The 21278-nt window shown below is 39.9% G+C and overlaps 1 protein-coding gene across 2 annotated transcripts; it reads left to right on the top strand.

Annotated features, from left to right (window-relative positions):
- The first annotated feature begins 1342 nt into the window (after positions 1–1342).
- shisal1b (shisa like 1b) lies at positions 1343–12710 on the top strand. Of its 2 annotated transcripts, XM_084556000.1 has the most exons (3): positions 1343–1965; positions 4906–5208; positions 11104–12710. In XM_084556000.1, coding segments are annotated over exons 1-3 (417 nt in total). In that variant the 5' UTR covers positions 1343–1852; the 3' UTR covers positions 11105–12710. The 2 variants fall into 2 exon arrangements, with proteins under 2 accessions (XP_084412126.1, XP_084412125.1); XM_084555999.1 differs by lacking the exon at positions 11104–12710 and having other exon boundaries at positions 4906–5453.
- The last annotated feature ends 8568 nt before the right edge of the window (positions 12711–21278 follow it).

Here is a 21278-nt window from a genome sequence, read left to right as displayed (position 1 = left end):
GAAATGCACAAGACAAGGACACGTCCTTTCAATAAAACTAATCTGAGTGCACTTGGCATGAAGTGGCATCATTTAATTTAGACTGAGAATGATCAGGCAAAAAGGAATCTGACTTTTACCGAATGAGCAAATGACACACCGCTGAGTGCGAGCGAGACAAATCATATCAGCGAATGTGCAAATACATGCCAGGGATATATTTAAGCTAATTTAGAAACAGTGTCACATAATCTATCATCAAGTTTATTTTTCAACTGTAAAATATCTCCTTCAGTATATATATATATATTGGTCACAGTCCTGGCTGCCAGTGCTTCGGGATATTTTGAGAACTTGACGTGCTAGTCTTTAGATTGGTCTAATTTAGCTTTATGGTTTCAGGCAACTCTTGTGTTATTTAAGTTCTTGGATGAAGTCTCATTCTTTTTTCACATTTCTGTCCATTACAGATTTGTGGAATATCATGAGTCAACTTAATGGTGCTTATCTTGGCCGGGATAGGAGTTTCAAACAGTTTTTATTTTTTGATTAAATGAAGATTAAATGAAATGAAGAGAATTCAGTTTAAATAAAAAGGCAAAGGGCACTGAAACCCAGACGTATGTGAATGTGTGCACAAGCTATTTTCTGAGGTGCACGAGCAAATATATAGAAGAGGATGAGAGTATAAAGAATGATTTTGTGCAGCTTTTATAACACACTCTCCACACAAACTGCAATATTCGTTCTTGGTCTTATGACGTGTAAAATGACAAAAGAGGAGCTGATACTGATTAGTTATGAGTGTGTCCTGTTAGACTGTGATGTCCGATAATCATATCTGTAAACTGACACTCATGTGTGGTTCATTTCTCGGATATATCCGTAATTTATGTTTAAGTAGATTCCTGCGATTTCATTTTGAAGCAAAACCATATTGGCTGCCAGACTGCGCAACAAGAATAATATTGTTTTTTCCCCTTTGAGACAGCGAGGATGCACAGATTTATCTTCGCTTAAAGCCGCAGGGACTTGAAAGCAAAGTTAGAGATGAATGCAAATAAGCGGAGTACTATTTGTACCACACATCTTTCCCTTGCTCCATAACGAACTGACTGTGTCACCACATACTACTCCAGCTGCCACAGAAAGTAGTAGCATTTTTTAGAGTGACTTCAGCTTTGATGAGGAGCTAAAGAGACTTCCGGAGTCTCTTATTAGAGTTCAGTTTTTTAGTCAAGTGGAGAAATGTATTTCTACCAAAATCATCATCAGTATATTTGTAACCTTCTTTTACAGACAAATTACAGGTCTGAGAAGCATATTTAGTGCTTCTATCCTGAAGACACACTATGTTTGTATAATGACCTAATAAATTAGATGGATTTGGGGTTGTTTGCGTTCCTCCAGAAATAAATGTGACAGTGCTTTCGCCATCTCATTATTTTTAGGTACACTGAATTTGTTTTGTGTTCCCTGTCCTCTCTCGTTATTACATGAACTGTCTCCACGCATGCCTTTTCAGAGTCTTCCAAATAAAACAAAAAGACCTCAGTACTGTGTTTGTGCAGTTTGGCTGCAGCAAGTTGAAAGGTTTCCTCGAGAGCCGTTTTCCATCAATACCTCGTATAAGGGCTTATCGTTTTTCAGTACTGCGAGACAAACATGAATTCTGCCTCAAAGGTCATGAGTTACTTTTCAATTAAGTGGATGTTCTTGTCTCCTGAACACAACTCCTACACCTTTTTTTTTTGTCTTCCCCACCACTGCAGCCCTCTCAGCTCATTACCGAGTGTGTGAACCCTATTCTGACCACAAAGGGCGTTACCACTTTGGCTTTCACTGCCCGCGCCTCTCAGACAACAAGACCTACATGTTCTGCTGTCACCACAACAACACCGCCTTCAAGTACTGCTGCAACGAGACGGAGTTTCAGATGGTCATGCAGGTCAACCTCACCACCACCTCAGACGGTTATGCACACAAGTGAGTAATAATATTCAACTGCATTCTGAACTGTTCCTGTGTGGGGCTCTGCTATGTCATGTACATGTACTGTGTATTATATATTTTTAGAGTTTTGGAAAGAATTAATGATTTTAATTTCAGCAAACATGAATCAAATGCAGTAATGTAATGTCATCATTATCTAATCGCCACATTTTCAGCAATAAAAGATCCAGAAAAACAGGAGATTCCATATATTTACCAGGAACAACAGTCCTTTTCTGTTAAAGAGTCTGTTCAGTAGTCCTTAACTTTGCCATCTACAGTATTAAACCAAAAATACTACCACTACCTGCAGTTGAGATGAGCACAAGTTTCCTCACTGGTTTGATACTAGCCTGGTTACCATACCGATCAATAGCTCACATAGTGACAGCGAATATTAAGTGTGCCCCCTGCTGAATCTGAAGTGGGAGTTTTCCCCCCTAAATCTGACGAAATTACTAAACTTCTTACAAGAAAATGAGAGCCCTAGCTGTCTAATGGCTTTGCTTGTCCTGCCTTGGAAATGGTCTAAAAATCAACTACACCTGTATCGATTACATCAGTCTTGCGCTACGGAATGCAGGAATACACTGGTCAAACTGTGTGTCACGACCCACAGTTTACAAAGGCTCGTGATCCAGTATGGGCCTACATAATCTTTCCACCAAATTACACTAGGCACTCTTGAAGGGAAATCTTTTGGGGACTCTCTAATGGCAGCCATTGGGTTGCTTCCTCAAGAACGTAAGGGTGACATACAACAATGTAGCATACAGTATATGCTTGATAAACTCTGTACTTCACTGTCAGTCCATTTCCCTATGTTTTGTCCCATTTTTTAAGGCTAACATTAAGAGCCATTGCACTGCTAACATTTTTTACCACTTGTTCAAGGCAATTTACTAAACTTTTCAAATTACTAAACTTCTTACAAGAAAAGCAAAAAAACACATTGTTTTGGAAGAGCGTTATACTAGCAGCTATGCTGGAACAAACTGAGAAGACATTTCCTTAAATCTGATGAAAACAATTTGTAATGCTTCCTCGACTGTATTGCCCTCATTGACACCGTTTGCCTGTTGCTCCGAGGGCTCATTGACACTGATCTACTCCTACAGACGCGTTCAAAACATCACAGAAGAGCAGATGCTAAAAGCAGTTGTTGTGTTGCCAGTGGGACGCCTACACATGACGGCTCACTAAGGCAGGTGTTAAATGCTGGCTATTATATCAAGTAACACTATGATATCCTAGACTGTGTCACAGTGCAGATATCCATGCAAGCGTTATAGCGCCGCACAGTAGTAGTATTAATAGTAAACCATACTACACATGCCAAGATATGACTGATTTTTCACAGGGGACACGTAAACCCAAAGACACGTCTATTACTGGCAGGATAAGCAGATTGAAAGACGGAGTGAAAGACACAGAAAAATGTGCCTCTGGTTCTGTGGGAGCTTTCAATGGGAGGTTTGGGTGCCAAAGCCTCAGCTCTCTGTACTAATGCCCTCCCAGCATGCCTCTGTCTCGGACGGTTCACACTGCCCTGCAGCAGGCCATGATATTTCATTTTTAGTGTCGGGTGGCCTGCCGGGCCACTCTTTCATCTTGGCTGAATGGCCGATCGGACTGTGAGATTGATATTTACAACTGGCCAAGCGAGTTAAACTGGCCATAACTCTGGTCTTTTCTCACACCGCATGGAGATAATAGTATTATAGTTTGAGATTTACTGCAGTTCAAGGTAAAACTAAAGGCATTTATCCTCCTGAGGGTTTTACTACCATATGTGCACCTTCCATACAGTTAGAGTACTTGATATGATGCAGAATTGAGATGGATGGAGGAGTCATCTAAGAATGAATGTTAAAAAAAGCTAAAACCTTTGTCAGATAATCAATTGGACGTGCTTTCTTTCTCTGAGCAAGCTGTGTAAAATATTGAATACTGCAGGTTTGGTCATGACCAATTCCTCCAAGTACTGTGCATATATTCCTTCCTTATTCTCGGGATGACTCAGATGTAGCCATAGATGGAAAGCCTGTTAACCCACCTAAATGTGTTAAAAGACATACAAACTTAATTAAAATGTCTCTGATGCAGAGGTGAGGAAAGGTAAATGCAGTTAAGGATACATTTACATGGATTTGAGCGCAGTAGTCACATTTGTCTGCTGCAGTGCTCATTTGGGCAGCTCAGATGTTTGTTTTAGAGCAATTTATTCAGACAAACATCCCCAAGGCCACATCATTTCCAGGCAGAAATAGATGAACTCGATTTACTGAATTACAAATGCTTGGCCGTCACTTTTTATAAGGATTTCTATGAATGCAGTCAAGCCAATATTATAGTGTGGCCAAATGAAAATGGGTTTTCCTTCAAATTAATCTATATTTTCAAGTAATATTCTGTGCCATCTCCGTCTTCCAGAATATTTTCTGGAAGAACTTCTCAGGAAGCTGTTTTTTAGCGCTGTCTGTGCTCTCTGCTTTCAAGGACTAAAACAAAGTTCAAATGTGCCCCACATGAATCCAACTAGATCATGTAAAACATGAAAATGAATTATGTGAGGTGAAAAGTAAGACCACCAATTTTCAGAGAAACTATCTGCGAGCCAAAATGAGAAGGATTAAAAAGTCTCTTGTGATAAAAGCACTCTTTGTCCAAGAAGCTCTATGTAAGAAGCAGCAAATGGAACAGATGGAGGGTTTTTAATATATTCATTTTTTGAACAAGTTTTTGTGGAGGATTTGATGAATGTCTTGATCTTGCCACATGAACAGCAAATATTCACACCTGGCATCGACATGGTAGCTTTTGGGATTTAAGGGCCCAGTTTAGGGGTACGATCATAACTCTGAGCATGTGAAGAATATTTATCATCATCTTTCCCAGATTGCTGTGAGTTAATACTCCCAGTCTGTTCTACAGTAATTATACAGCTCTGGTTGGCGTGTGGATATATGGCTTCTTCGTCATGGTGCTGCTGGCCCTGGACTTTCTCTACTACTCAGCCATAAACTACGAGCTGTGCCGGATCTACCTGGAAAAATGGGGTCTGGGAGGACGCTGGCTTAAGAAGGCTCGGAGTCAGTGGCACAGGTCCATGCCAGAGGAGAGTGAAGCTCAGGCTCAAGCCCAGCCCATGGTCCCCAGCCACTACCAGCCCAGACACAGCCTGCGGGGTGAGAGCCACAGCCCTACGCTCCTGCCCTACAACACATCCACCGCATGGTGAGTCACTGTCAGTCCCTCACAGTATAGCCTGGCAATGAACAATTATCTGTCCATCCATTCATTAGCTACACCTTATTCCGTAGAGCTTGCAGGGGCTGAGATCAGGCAAGATGAGATGTACACCATACCATCACATAGATAACACAGAGAGACAAACAACCATCCACACTCACATGCACAACACTGGCAATTAACTGTACAAGCATGTCTTTTAACATGTTTGTGTTTTTCTGCCTACGCATCTGACTAATTCAAAAAAGCTAATGTTTACTTCAAAAACACACACACTGTAAGGTGCAGATCAGTGAGTGTCAGTGCAAGTCTATCTATGTTTCATCTATTGAAACATGCTGTTCTCCACTTCATCGACTGAATTAGCTTGGCAAAGAAAGCTGTGTTTATGTCAGATCTTCTGTCAACCACCAAAGCACACAGAGGTTATTCACCTCAAGATACATCATCATGGTGATGGCTATTAGAATACTCTCAAGAGAAAACCTATTGGATGTTCAGAATTTGCTCAAATTGTCTGTTCCCCTGCAAAGAAAATATGCTCACAGGTTTGCTAACATGTTTTAAATGTATTTTATGGCACAGAGAAATTTAGAAAAGCCCTCAAAAGAGACACCCATACAGTAGGATGTGTTAAATAAACCTGTGCTTGCTATCGCACAACATGATTTGTTATGCTCAGTTAAGAATAATAAGAATAAGAATAAGAAAACCTTTAATAGTCCCACAATGGGGAAATTGCAGTTTGCAACAGCATACAGAAATGACAGAGATACTGTTGCTGTTGTTTGGAAAAACAATGAATGAAATAGATGCTTTAAAACAATATCGGCGGCCCCTTGTTGCTTTACTTCTTTTCTTTTTAACGCAGCTTTCTCTCATTTTCTTGTCTGCCTTTTTTCTGCACTTAGTGCTTTGTTCTGTATAAAGCAACATGGAGTCTAAACAGGGAGGAAGCTAAAACATCAGGCTCCCGATTTCTTTGTTAAGAGTATAGTGCAAACACTATGATATACATAAAGCACACACGCACAAACACAGATTCACAACCAGCCAGTGATACTATCAGTTTTCAAAATCATAGCAGCTCACGGGATTACAAGTGTTATCAGTATTTCAAGAATTCTGCCCTTCTGCCCACTACTGGATAATTTCTGCAAAGCTTTTTATCTGTACTTGACTCATCTTAAAATAGCAGCACTCTGTCTCTCAACATGAACCTCCTTTTAAAAATTGGTACAGAGAAATTTCTTGGTTTTAAGTCTGATCAGCTCATTAGGGAGCTGTCATTATTAATGAATAGAAAAGCACAGGATAATGTGAAACCTCCATTGCGCGCCTGGGGCCCCTAAAACATATTCAACCTGCATGAGTCGACTCTGAGTCGCATTTGAAATAACTCGCAGGGATTCTGTGGCAAAGCGCCATCTGCTATCCTTTCAGTCTATCGTTTTGTTACCTTTGAGAGCCGTCACAGGCGTCTCAAGGTGTGTTCAGCTCCCAGCGATTGTTGACGATTTACAATGCCAGCAGTGAAGTACAACACACTGTAGCCTCAGGGAACTTTTCTTCTTTTGCAAGACATTGTTCCAACTATCATAATATAGGTGCACAATCACAGAGCACAGCCTGAACAAACTTACATTTTTGTGCGGTCAATTTTTCATTCGGTTCTCCGTCTCAGACACTGTGCACCCTATCTGTCTGACTGGGGCTCAGAGTCGTCCTACAGGTAGACATCTCTCTTGGGCCATGATAATTTAATGTGTGCAGAGGTTTGACAAATGGCTTCGAGAAGCAGTGTAGACTGTGGGAGCCATAGATAGAAGAGCTGGGATGCTGCAGAGGGATCCTGAGGCTGCACTGCTGGTGGAAATGTAGTTAACTAACAGTGGACATATATCCATGGAGCCTCCTCATTAGACACAAAGTCAGTTCAGCATGATAGGACTCATCAATCCTAGACTGGCTAGGTTGACCTGTGCTGGCAGCGCGCCAAATATGAACAAGGATGTCTATAAAAGATGTTTGAAACTGCAGCAAAACGGTCACTGACAAATTGGTCTAAGAAACAGGAGCATGCTACGTTCACGGTAATACATGATGATGAGTAACAAGAACTGCTTCAAGTTGGATAAAGGTGTGGTATCATCTTCTGCAGATGTTATCTTTTTCTATTAAAAATGGTCCCCCTGTTTAATAAACAGGACAGCATTTATAAAGAGCTAAAAATGTTCTTGTACAATCACATCAGTTTAAAAAAAAAAAGTGACAGATGCTTGGAGCTAAATTCGGGCACAAGCAGTTTCTGGGACAAGATTAGAATAGCCTGTTTGCAGTTTCACACGATGAGGCACTTCTCAGAATCGAGATAATGTTTGCACTTTTTCTTAAAGGTGTTAAGTAACCACAATGGGTAATACTGAGGCATACTGTATGTATGTTGCCCACACAGTGCGTCATCAGACTGCCCGTGTTGTATTTCCAGGGGTACAGATCTTTATCCCCAGAGAGGATGCAGGGTAATGGCTCAGAAAACTGGGTCCTCTTATCTGAACATCTGTTGGCCAAATGTAAACAAACAGAGACGAGGTCAAGTCCCACAACTGGCGCAGCAGCATCTAAAAACAACCCAGTCGCACAGCAACTTAGGAATCCAGCACAAATGGTTACCAGTGCATCCCTTACAACAAGTCAAAGCATCGAAAAATGTCTCCACATGCACATAGAAAGTGCAGCTTGGCGTACAGCGTGTGGGAATACTGCTCACCATATCGCTACGTGAGCAGGCTGGTATGTACGGCTGCAGATCTGCTGGGTAGTTCAGTGTGGGCGGGCTGAGAAGCAGTTATTACTTTCTCTCCGTGGATACCCTCTATTAACATTTCCTTTTCACTTCAGTTTGAACAAATAAAGGAGACTTAACTGTTTCATCTTTCATCTAATGATGGACTGTCCAGAGAAGAAAAAAAACAACAGGCCTGCCAAGCCAGATATTATGGTTCATCTTCACTTGATTGGAAGGATGTACTGTTTCTCTGCGAGCAGGGATATTGCCAGCAGATGGGAGTTTACTCACACTGAAATGTGGAGCTTAATGGCAGCAACAACCCTGTCAATGATAGATAAAAAGGCAATATTTCAAAAGCTGCTATCGTCTGTATTAGTAGGCAGATACTAGCCTGGGTACACTTTATCCTTGCAGTCACTGCTGCTAGTTTAACTGATATACTCAGGGCCGTGAACCAAGCTAGAATGACAGAGAATAAATAGTCCTCTAAAAGGAGGGATTCCCAATCCGAAAGGCGTCGGAGGTGCCCCTGTAGCTGAAAAATTGTGCATTTGCACAGCCAATTTGATAAACCTAAATAGCAACTGAGGCTAAAATATCCACATATTTGTGTTTAGGAGAAAATAAAGTACATAAAGGATTATAAATTGGTTGAGATGTTTAATCTCAACAAGATCGACTGTCATGGTAGTTGTTAATCATCTTAGTTGTATCACCAGAACAGCATTTGATGAAGTCAAAATAATTGCAATAACAGAAAAAAGGTTGAAATAATCATGTACAGTCATTCCATTGAATAGCAATACAATAAATCTGGTTGTAAATGAAGGGGTATTGCAGTCTACTTGCAGTACTGCAGCTACTAGGAACCACTGCACTGAGCTATCACATTGCCCCAGGAAAAAAAAAATAGCACTTCAGCATCACTCATCCTAGTGGGGCTGGCATGCAAACCCTTTAAAACACTAAACTCAGCTGTTCCTGGAAGTTCTTTCCCTGCTGCCATAAAGTGCTCAGCAGCATTACAGCTCTGCTTGCTCGTCCACCCATGGCTATTAGGACATTAAAGCTTTGGCCAGGTTCCCAGTTTGTGCCCCCTCCTCTTTGCCCACTTGTCCACCTCTTGCAATTAGTGGTACTGGAAAGAAGCATCATCTTCTCAGTATCTTGACACCAGAAGGAAAATTTAAAGCAGCTGGCAGGGAGAATCTCCTCTATCATCTCTTATTTGACTTTCCCTGTGTAGTTGTGCCCGCTCTGACATTCTTGTTCTAAGAACCACAGGAAATATAGAAGTTTAGTTTTTCTTTAGTCAGTGCTGATAAAGTCTTAGTGTGTAAAAAAAAAATGTCTGTGCAATCAAAATAAAAAATAAGATGCTCCTTTGCTCATCTTTGGTGGTAGTATTAAAAATACATGATTCACCGCTAGTTTAATAGATTCTGAGCATAAGCCAGCGGTGTCAAAGATAAAAGTGGGAGAAATTAGATGTTGGGCAACATCAAATGACACCACTGCACATCAACCAGAACACGTCATTGAGTCCCTTGGCGATTGATAAATCACTTGGCACCAGGTTACAGCAGCACCTCTTGCCAGTATCCACCCACTCGCTGAAGGCTGCTAGCTTACTGGGCCAGCTGAGCTTAGCCATGGTTAATCTGGTCCATGTGAGGTGACATCTGTCATCACATTCAGCATATACCTGACTCACCAGTCATCGTAACACTGCCTCTTACAGTCAGCCATGTGTGACTCAGCGTTATCACCCGGTCTAGTAAATGCAGTCTCCATCACTCACTAACTCTTTCAGTCTGCCTGTTACATTACATTGGTCACAGGTAACCATTTCTAACATTAGCACTTAAACACCTGCTGCACAGTCTGCACATCGAAATTACACTCAGTTGCACCCTGCTCATCTCAGTAACTCAAGTGCGCAGAAAACCCACTGCACATCTTTTTTTTCCCCCACTGTTTTTCTCTGTCAAACTGTGATCAAAGACAAACTCTGTCTCCTGCATATTCACATCCATCTTTGAACTCACTGGTTGGTTTTCTGTGGTAATAATAGATTTGAACATTATGAAATTATTCCTGGCCTGTCTGTCCACAGGGCAACATGCCAAGACCTTGTCCAATTAAAGCAACACTCTCCATGTGGTGTGAGTTAATTAACATCATAGATGCTACAAAGGCAGACAGACAGTGGGATCTGCTGAAGGGAAAGAGCAGCAGAACAGGTTTAGCTCTTTTGGAAGTTATAGAATGAGTTCTGGCATTGCCAAAAGCAAGCTGCGATTTTTTAGTTTATTTTTGAGCTGTGTTAGTGATCTTTTATTAGATGTGTTGTCGCACATTTACTTTGCATTCTAATCCTTTTCTCCAAGATGCACCCTTTATCATTCTGCTGACAAAAAATATTTCAGTGTGCTCACAAGAATACCAGATAAATCACCCATGAAGTTGAGGAAAGTGGAAACTTTTATTTTCCCATTACAATGTACTTGTATTATTTTGGGCAATGGATGTGATTCATAGATCTCTGGCTGGCTTAGCGCCTTTACACGAATTACAGACTAGTTAAATATCACTCTAAATCTGATTGCTTTTTGTAAAGCAAAGCTGCCCCATTTATAAGTTTTTGTGTTTTTGAGCCTTGAGCTGGTTTTTAAGCTAATGTGTTGTTATATAATGAAAGGCACGGAACATGAAGCACACACATCGTAAGGGCAGACAATTTCAGCCATAAAGCGAAAATCCATGTCTGGGAATTTTATATATTTCTCAAATATGCTGCCCTAAAACCTACTCGCTTGTTTGTCCAATTGTCACGGACCACATCAGTGGACTGATTATGTCAGTTTCCCTGTAGACTGTTTAGTTGTTATCACATCACCAAAGTATTGAAATTTACCCACGTAATAACAAGTGGACATATATGGTTGTAAATTCATAGTGCTGCCTCAAGTCATTCACCTTCTGATAAATATAAAAAAATAAACGTAAACCATGATAAGACCTATGATAAGTTTGTTCCATAATCAAGAATTTACTTTAATGCTCAAACTGTTTATTTTTCTTTGCAGAATGATGCTGCGAGTGGAGAAAAAACAAAGAGTAGCAACACCTTGTCTCCTTACGTGGCACAGAGGAGATATCCCACAGTCCCCCCTCTCTGGACCACAGATACAACACAACTGGGCTAGCCATACTGTAGTAGTTACAAGTGACTACTGGCCCTTTCTAATGAGCACAAAGCACCCATGGACTGACAGAAGCTGGCCTACAAGGCAGAATCTCCTGAACAAAGCCTGCAAGGACACACACAGGAATGTACTGCTGCTGCCACAGCAGAGACTGTTACATTCAAATGCTCACAGGGTTTAGTGATCCCCTAAAATGGCTGACAGACCTGGAGTATCCCAAATCTGAGCTGAACTGGATAAACTGTACTTGCAAGTGAGGATGCTTGCCTGTTTAAAAAAAAAAAAAAAAAAAAAAAAGAAAGTCATCTTTCTTGGTATAAAATGTTTATTACACTGCTGTGTCCCTTTGTGTTCAGTAGCAGTTAGACACAGTTGTGGGTTATCTATTTGGTGATTTATTTATGTGAACTAGTCAGAGAAATATATGAGTGGCTAACATTCTGAACATGTAACGGCTTAGGTTGATGCTGAGCATCTCACTTAGAGTAGAATGTTTTTGTTACCTACTGAGACCAGACAAAATGTCTCTGGAGCCATGTTGAAAGACAATATCATGATTAAATGATCTCCTTTCTATATTTTCTGTCTGACGAGGACGTGAACCATACAGTCGCTGTAGGTCCAAAGTTTATAAGACTTCTCTCTCTTCAGCCCAAACATTAATGGAGATCAGGGATGCCTTCACAACAGAACAGAGCTTTATGCTAAGTTACACTTAACCTTAAGACTTGGTGATGAGCGTACAAACCTGTTTGAGCCCCTAAGATAGTGTTTCACAGATCCTCCATAACCTCATCCAATGACATGTTTGACCTTCCTCAAGACTGGGGCCAGCTGACAAACAGCTCTGTTAGCAATATGATGCAAATGAACACCAATTGTTCCTTTATAAGGAGCAATCTATGTCCCATATTGGTAATAAACAATTGTAACCAATTAGCCATATTAGAAAATGTAAAAACAAAAAAAATCATTAAACCCCCCTCTCACTGTCAGCAATAATGTACAGAAGATTAATCAGAGGGATGACACTGTATGTAAAAGTCAGAAGGGCCAGCCAGATGAGCACTGGGTAATCACTGAGGTGCATCGCAGAAGTTTCGACTCTAGTCTGCCTTTAATGAGAAGGTCAATGACGTCAATGAAAGTCAAGTCGATGAAATGGACCTATAGCATTTCTGGATAATGAACTCATGTTAAATCGATCTCCAAAGATTTTGCTTTCTAAGTGGTGGGGAGTTACATGAAAAGAGCTGGGGAAATCTAAGGGAAACTACTGATAACTTTGACTCCTAGTATTCTTCTCAGAAAACTGAAAACTGCCAACAGGCCAACAGCACGAGTTCAAATAGTTTTATTCAACCAACAGTGCAACCCAAGGATTTTGGATCAAAAATGTGGTACTTTGAATTAAAATAGAATAATGTAGGGACACAACTGATTAACCTGTTAATTTGTTATTGATTAATCAATCAATTGATAGGTCTATGAGTGGTTATATAATAGTGAAATATGCCTTATTTTATTAATCCAGCCACCATTCAGAGATGTTTCATTAACTTTCACCATGGACAAAGAAAAACAGCACATTTTACAACTTAGAAGCTGAACGTGTTGGTGATTTTTTCTTAAAACCATTTAAAAACAGACTGATTTATAAAATAGTTTCAGTAAAACTGTCAGTCAACTGAAAGCTTAACTTTGCTCTAGCTCTACAGCCAAGAAAAAGTTATTCCCCTCGTGGCCAACTCTCATTTAGCTACCGAGACATACTTTCCCTGATATCCATAAAATGCTGTCCTTTCTTTTTGGGGAAAAGCATACAAAGCAGCTGTTGGTGCTAGCTTTTATACAAGTGACAGTATGTGAGGACCAGGTGGCCAGAAGGTGGGTACAATAGGAGGGGGTAGTGTCTGTCCCAATCTTGCATCTGGAGCTGGTAATCTGGCAGCTGCCAAGCCTGTACGTGCACAGAATCTGCACGGACATGATGCATGTCTTCTGAAAGTTAACAGGAGACAGCGCTAATAGTTCGGACCTGGCTTTAATTATAGGACTTGAGCCTTGCCTTCATATTCCACCTCTTTGTTTCATGAAGCTAAAGTGGAACCGAGCAGAATTGCGGTCAAGTACTGTAAGTGGGGTCTGCCAGCGTCATCCTCGGTTATCAGCAATAATATTTAAATTTGCTGAGTTGTTAGAGCTAGTTAATTCCCATTTCAATAGCTGAAGTTTAATTGCGTGTGCGCCCCCAGCAGATTTATGCCATCGCTTTCAGGGCCGGAGATACAGGATGTGTCCAACTAAAATAATTGGCCCAAAGATCAGCAGTGGTTCTAAATTACACTCTCTTGCCCTCTCTCTAGATGACTTCCTATTCCCAGAGTATGAACAGCAGCAGCAAACAGGGAGGAAAGATTCTCAGCAGCCGGACAAAGGAAATTTAATTAGTCCCCAATGCTGCGTAAGTGGGAAAAATCTGATATGTTAGAGAACATGTCGCTGTTCAAGGCTCAGTGCTGTGTGTCTTGACTTGTAATAAAGAAAGGGAGGTCTGTATTTATCGCCAATAATGTAACACAGTAGTCACAGCCAGCAAGTTAAAAATCTTCATTTAGCCTCTGACATACAGTAGCAGGGTCAAACATGCGATTCCCTCAAGAGACACATGAGGAAATCTTCCCCGTGTTTATTTAAAATGTTACAACTTGGTTTTGTGATGTTTTCTGTTTTGTTGAAAACAGTCTTGACTCTGGCCTGATGTGATGTGGTACCGTAAATCGTATCAGCTCAACCTTCTTCCCATATTTACAAAAATAAAAAATAAAAGACAGAATGGGAAGGAGGAAGCACACATCTGTTCCAGTCTCTCCAGGTTGTCATGGTAACAGTTGCCTTACAGTTGAATACCCACCTGTACACAGACGCTTTGTAGTGGTTGATACCTCACTTTTTGGGTGTGGTGATGATGATGATGATGATGATGACGATGATGATGTGCACCACGTTCTGTCTATGTACTTACTACTAGATAGAATGTTCAGTACCGTTTTCAGTTGGATTGTTATTGCACTTGTTGACTTTGTATTGTCACGACAGGGAGAAATAAAGTTTTATCTTTTCCAGTGTGTTTAAATCCCTCTGTGTCAAGTTCTCTTTGGAAAAAAAAATAAAATTAATCTTATTTTATTAGTCCTTTGAAGCCAGGTTCCTATGGAAGCCTGAATCAGAAAGCATTAAGTAAAAGGTTACCAGAGCGGTGTAGATTAGCACTCAACGTCTCCATAAAACAAACTGTGATTAAAAATTTATTCACCTCTTCTTTTTGTCACTAGCTAATGTATTATTTCTTTTTTCAGCACCACAGATTTCCTGTAATTTAGAGTCTTCTAAAACATTTAACTATTCATTAATTCCCTATTTTCCTTGCATTTTCTGGAAACTCTCCATTTTGCCAGTGTAAATGATAGCTGTAGTCAGCATTCATTATTGTAGCTGTATATAGCTAATCATATTCATCAGTTGGTTGAAACACACCATCCACCAGCTATATAATTTTTAAATAAAACTTAAAACCAATATCCTTCTCCATAAGTATATGTGCAGTATGCACATAATGGCATCAATTATACTACAGCTACACTTGAAAATGCTGGCTTGTTTACCAGTTAATGATCCATGTTAGAAGGACAACTTAAAGACAACAACAAGCATCTCATTGTTCTTGTGCTACAGCGTTGACTCCAGTTTTAAAATAATGATAAGGAAAATGTAACATCAAACCTTCCTGAAATGGTCAAAAGATAGCTGTCAGGGGGCAATCCAAGCTTATTTTAAAAGGATTGCTATCTGCTAAAAGCAAGCTTACAAAAAACTCTAAATCTGAACCTCTCTTTTCTGCTTTATTACAGGCAGGCTCCACAGTGCAAGCATTTCAATAACGTGCCAGGGAAAGATTAGTATGCATGAATATGAAAAATTATTTGGGCACACCTTTGACAGCGTCACTGCACACTGACACCTCGACTTACAAATCATATGGATTTGCTTTGCTCTGACAAACTCTCTCTGGGGAAAGAGAGAGTGTTGTGGAAAACAGTCAGATAGCAGCAATTCTTGCCATTTTGACCATCATGTTTGCAGATCAAAATGATATGCAGAGCAGCAGGTCATATCTGTCATCAGTAATTAACATTCATAGAGGCAGAGCAAAATAAAACGTGCCTGTTGTCGGGTTTGTCTGCTCTCTTGAAGCCATTGAGGGAAGTAGTACCGCTCTGTCACACCAAGGTACAGTCAGAGTGTTCTGAGTGTTTCTGTAGCTCCAAGTTATAAAAAGACATAAAATATTCATTGAAATATAAGTTTAAAACTTATTTTAATTTGCATCACGACAATTCCTAGAGTTGCATTCTTCTATTTAACTTCCATTCATATGACTAATTTAACATCTTAATATTTTTAAACCTCCACCATTTGGATGAAATAGTCAAATAGTTAAAAAACGGAATGTCAGGTAGTGTGTTATAATCCGTCACGTATTTATCTAACATTTTGATAAAAGTAAGCATCAACTCGAACACAATATTGGCCTACCCTATACATGGATCTGTCGAGAGGCAAAAACATATACATAACACTCAATACTCAATAATGCTTGGCAAACTTAAATGAAAGAATATGGGAAACTGGTGTCCTTCAGTGTAAATTTACCAAATCAAAATAAGAGCAGATGTCTGCTATTGTTACCAATATACAGTATAATGTAATATATAGTAGCATCCTGGATACAGTGGGCTTTTTTGAGTCTAACCTTTAATTACACAAACTATTGTATTAGCCAACGATTTAAATCTAAGGGGACGAGAAGTTAGGACTTCTTTCATGTTTAAGGTTTTGGAAAATAAATAAAAACAACAACCTTAAATGTTGAGTACTGCTTGTTCTACAACACTGACTTAATTGTACAAATAAATTTTGACTGGCCTGCATTCCTATTTGTAAAGGGTAATCTATGATGAGGAGGGGTTTTAATGACTGGCGAAGGGAAATATAATTAAAACTCTTCATCCTTTTGACAAACTGATTAAAGTTTAAAGGAAAATATGCACTAAATCTGTGAAAATTGATTATTCAGTAGAGTTTCTGACTTGACTGATAAACTTGTACTGCCTTTTGTCATTTATACGGCTCAGAATGAACTACGTGTGCTTTTTATAATCAATCAATACACCAAGAGATGATGCGTCCAGCCTTTAGGCAGTGACCTTCGCAAGCTGGCAGTCACATCCAATGCTGGCTGGCACTGAAACATCATTAAAGGAATGAGCTGACGGTGAAAAACAGACAGCGTCAGACCATGTCAGAGATCAACACCTCGCTTCAAATCAGACACCTGCTGCTGTTGCTCACCTCCAAAAAAGGCCGCAGCAACAGAGAAGTTTGTTACCACACTGTCAAAGTCCCTTTGAGCTTTCCTAATAAGCTCTGACTTGTACTTTTATCCAACCCTCATCCACCTCTGTCAGTCACACTAAGGCTCGACTCATCAGACGGCTTCTTCACACTGCCATCTTTTCTCAACTCAATCGATTTACGTCCTCCTCCACCCTAAGTGCCAGTATCTGCGCATATAAAAAACGATTGGTGCCATCCATCACCATTTAAAAACCATTGTCTGGATTTCCACATCCTGCTGTTATTGAAGAGCCTCAGATACATCCTGCCAACATTTATCTATTAAAACTCCATTAGGCCTCAATTCTCCAATGGCTTGTATGCTTAGGCCGGATCTTCTGCGCCAATGACATTATATTAAGATCCATCTGGAGCAGATATTAATGTTACCCCTTACATCAGTCCATTTCCATCAGCTTTTGTGAGTGTTCAAGTTATACTCGAGTTGTTAGCCACACCAACACAAACAAGAAAAGCATTCAGGACATATTTTTGACACTACCACAAGAAATGACGACAACAAATAGTTGTGTGTCTGCAAACCTCTGCATTACACAATAGCAAGATGGAGACTTCAATCTTTTTCACACCTCATTTGTTGTTCCAAAACTGGGAACACCCCCCCACCCCACCCCACCCCACCCCACCCCACTCCCCAAACCCTCTCCGTTCTGGAGCAAATAAACCGAGCCGAGACCGGCCAGAGTGGGTGGTCTCAGCCCCGTTTGCAATCCTCCCCGGAGAAGTTCATTTGCAGTATGACCACACGTAACCCAAGGAGCAACTACCATTTATAGGCTGATAATTATATAACCAAGCAGTTTCCTGATGCAATTTTGGAATAGAAACTGTCAAGTGAATAGGTCGTTGTATGCCTCTGAGAACGTCTTTTTCTTTAGTGTCTGGCAGCAGCAGTGCGCCTTTTCAACATATGCATTAAATCACTTTCTAGATGTAGCCTAGATGGTTGATGAAATGAACATGTTGTTCATATACAGAACAGTAGTAGGAACTCGTTGCTGATGCTCCACTTTCAATTTTATTGTTTTCACCTGTTTATTTACTAAATTTCCAAAGTTTGCGTAGTTTTGAGGACATAAGAACTTTGTCTCGACACAAACCAAATCGCGGTTAAGCCCATCATTGTAACATATTGTACCAATTGTTCACCAAACTTGTACTAAATATACAGGCAGCGTGAAAGCAGGCTTACCTTGAGATATTATATTTATTGTCTTATTCACTGGCCTTACATTATGTAACATTTTGACAATGTTACTGATGGATACAGGTAAGTATTAAGCTTAGATTCATCATGTAAATAAAAATTATCTACAAAATGAATATTTGGCTTTTATATTCTTATCACTCAAGCAAGCTAAACATAATATGAGTATGGCAAAATGTAGAAGCAAACCTCTGGAGTTTAAATGTGATATGTAGGATAGTGAGGCAAGCATAAACACGTTGCTCTGTGTTGAAATGATTCTAATTCTCAGCTAAACATAAAAATTTGTCAACGTATGACAAAAGCTCCCTGTGAAGCCAGCGTTACAGGGGTGCAATTATGCTAATAGTCTGCATACAGTCAGCACCGTTTTGAACAACAGGCCTAGCTTTCAATGGGCCCTGGAAACAACAACAACAACCAAAGGGGGAGTATACGCCAAACCAATCCAGCCGCTAAGAATTACACTTAAACATGGGCTCCGATACTTCAAAACTATGTAAATCAGCAACATGAAAGCATGACAGTGCAAGAGCAAAACATCATCCAAATAAATAGAGTCACTGTGAGCTACTTCACGAGGTAAGCTTACAATTGATATTAGTGAAACCACAGCACACAGTGTAGCAGCATTAAGAAGCATCCAAAAAAACATCAAGCAGGAATGTGAGAGAAATAAAACCAGGTAGCCAGTATTATTGACTCTAACTAAAAAAATCACAACCCACACTTATATGTCCACCAAATGAAACTCATGAGCTTCTGGTTGTGGATATCAGAAACGGAGGGTATTCATTTGGGGTTTACTCAGTGACAGGGTAATTACATTAGCACAAGCCAAGCAGATAGCTCATAAAAAACTTACCGGTGTGAAGTAAAGCAGCCATAGTTTATCAAGGTGGTGATGATGACAAGATGACAAGGTGGCAGTAAAGGTTAGCTTCCGGTTGACGCTGGTGTTTAGCAGTAACAGGGGATGACAAATTTTGTATCCTGTGGCAGTTTGGAGTACCAAAAGTATTTTTTTCGTCCGCTAAACCGGCTTATGTCAAGACTTTAGCTCGTCTAGTTGTGAAATGCTACATTAGCCAGTAGCCTCTGGAGAGAGGTTGAAGTCGAGCACGAGAGAGTGGGCGGGGCTTTGACAGTTTAAAAAGACCGCCATGGAGAGGCGAAGCCCCGCCCCTTCCGGTTGACGATACTTTATTTGGAATAAAAATATGTTTAATTGTGATGAAAAAATATTTTTTTAATTAATTTGAATTGTGGAAAAAATTAAACATATTATGTTTGTCAATATAAAAAACGATTTTCCAAGTCAAGAAAGTTGCAGTGTATAGTAAAACTGTTTAAATCTACGTGATTACAAAGACTACACATCCAAAAGCCAGGTTCTGTCATTAGATAGATAGATAGATAGATAGATAGATAGAATTATTCGTATGATCGTGCATTTATAATGCTGTTAATTAGATTTATTTAATATTGGACAGTAATATTGATTGGTTGTATGGGTAAAATAAAATATACTTCAATTGTTTCTTTCTGTGCTGATTAAAAACAAACTCACACGACGATTGCTGCAGCTGCTCATGTGTTGCATCAGTATATTGTTTGGATCGATGTATGTTTCCAGCACAGCAGCTCTCCTACTTTACAGTTCGATCCGAAGCTCTGTGCTGCACCTTGCACCAGCTCCAATCTCTCCTGGACTGCTCACAGTTATACTGTATTAGAATGAGGGACTGTATCTTTAGACTGAGGAAAGGACAAACCTGAACAGTCAGGTCATGTTTTCATGATGGCATTGGAAAGGGCAAAGAAATTACATCAGAAGTAATTAGTTTATCCTCATCACGATGTTTGTCTTTCCTCTGTGACTTGAAAATACTATGCTTCAGTATAATGATACTTGATGCATCGAGACTTCTCGCTGTGGATTTTGTCTCATCTATTGTGTGGCTCTCTGTCTGGCAGTGACCTCCCACTTGAGAAGACTCCCGTGTTTGGTATTATCTGCTAAAGCCCCGGCTCACTATAAATACTGAGGACGGGTCAAAGTCAGAGGACAACTTACCCCCGGGAGAATGTGCAGCTTGTAGCTTATAAAATGAGGGTAAACAAAACTTAGTTTAAATCCCTTTTCATTATTGGTCACAGCAGTGAACGAGAAAGCACGGACATTTCAGTATAATTTATTTTCTCCAAAATAACAAGCTCACTCTTGGGAGCCAATAATGGGATGTGCTTTTTTGGTCAAATTCAAATACCACAAAAGAGATTTTTTTTTTTTTTTTTTTTGGAGAGTGCTACTCTGATTTTTAAGAGGATCATGTATAAAATTATGTTTTAAAAGCTTAAATTCAGTTTAAGTTTTTGTTGTTTTTTCAGTGAATGTAATGAAATACATAAAACCTATTCAATTTCATTTTATTTTTGCAGCAATTGCATCATTTATTCGTAAATACTCTTGCAAAACAATGGGGGAGCTTGCTTTTATTGCAACTAGTAATTTCCCCCCTGTGGTTTTTCATACACACCTCCTTCCCTGCCTCCAGCTCTTCAATGATTACATTTGAAACATAATAATAACCTGCTTAATGATTCTTGAGTGTAGCAGCACACGTGAAACGCTTCTTGTTGTTGTTTTAATTTCGATGCAGGAGTCATTATAAGAAGGGAAACTGACAGTGATGGATGTAGCAGGCGTCTTTCACTGGCGCAGAGTAATTCTGTAACTGGGTAATGTAGGCCCACAAAGGTCGCAATGGTTCAACCAAGACAGCAGAAGAGGTGATGTCAAACTCTTGAATGCATTCCTCCAGCTCCTCGTTAACTAGCGCCGACATTAAAGCAGAAATAAACATGTTTACAGCCTGGCAAACACAAATTAAAAATTTCAATTATATTAAGGCTTAATAGTTAGACATAATTAAGGGTGTGGATAACTTGACTGACAGGAGGATGGCGTCACGAGTCACCCCGTCTGCCTCAGCTCTACTCATGCTCCACCTCTTTGGCCATTTTTGAATTAGCTGGGGGACACCAAGATGGCGAAGGCTAGAACCACCATACTGAGCTTCAAAACCGCGAAACAGGAAACTTATGGGTGTCGTCCATCTTTAATCAGTGCTCATCACTAATTATAACAATAATCTGTAAACAAAGGCAGACAGACATCAATGTATCGTCCTACTGGCCAACTCTCACTGGCGTTCATCCAGGATTTAGTTTGATGAGTTTAAATTGAGCTGTCTAATGTGACTAAAGTACAGTAGATGAAAAACAGCCTGATTAGTAATCAGTCTACTGTTGAACAACTTTAAATATGCTCCAACTTTCAGATGTTTTTAAATGATTTTCAAAACCT

Source organism: Chelon labrosus, assembly GCF_963514085.1.
Source record: "Chelon labrosus genome assembly, chromosome: 11".
In the NCBI taxonomy this organism is placed as follows: domain Eukaryota; kingdom Metazoa; phylum Chordata; class Actinopteri; order Mugiliformes; family Mugilidae; genus Chelon; species Chelon labrosus.
This window is presented reverse-complemented; position numbering and strand designations above follow the sequence as displayed.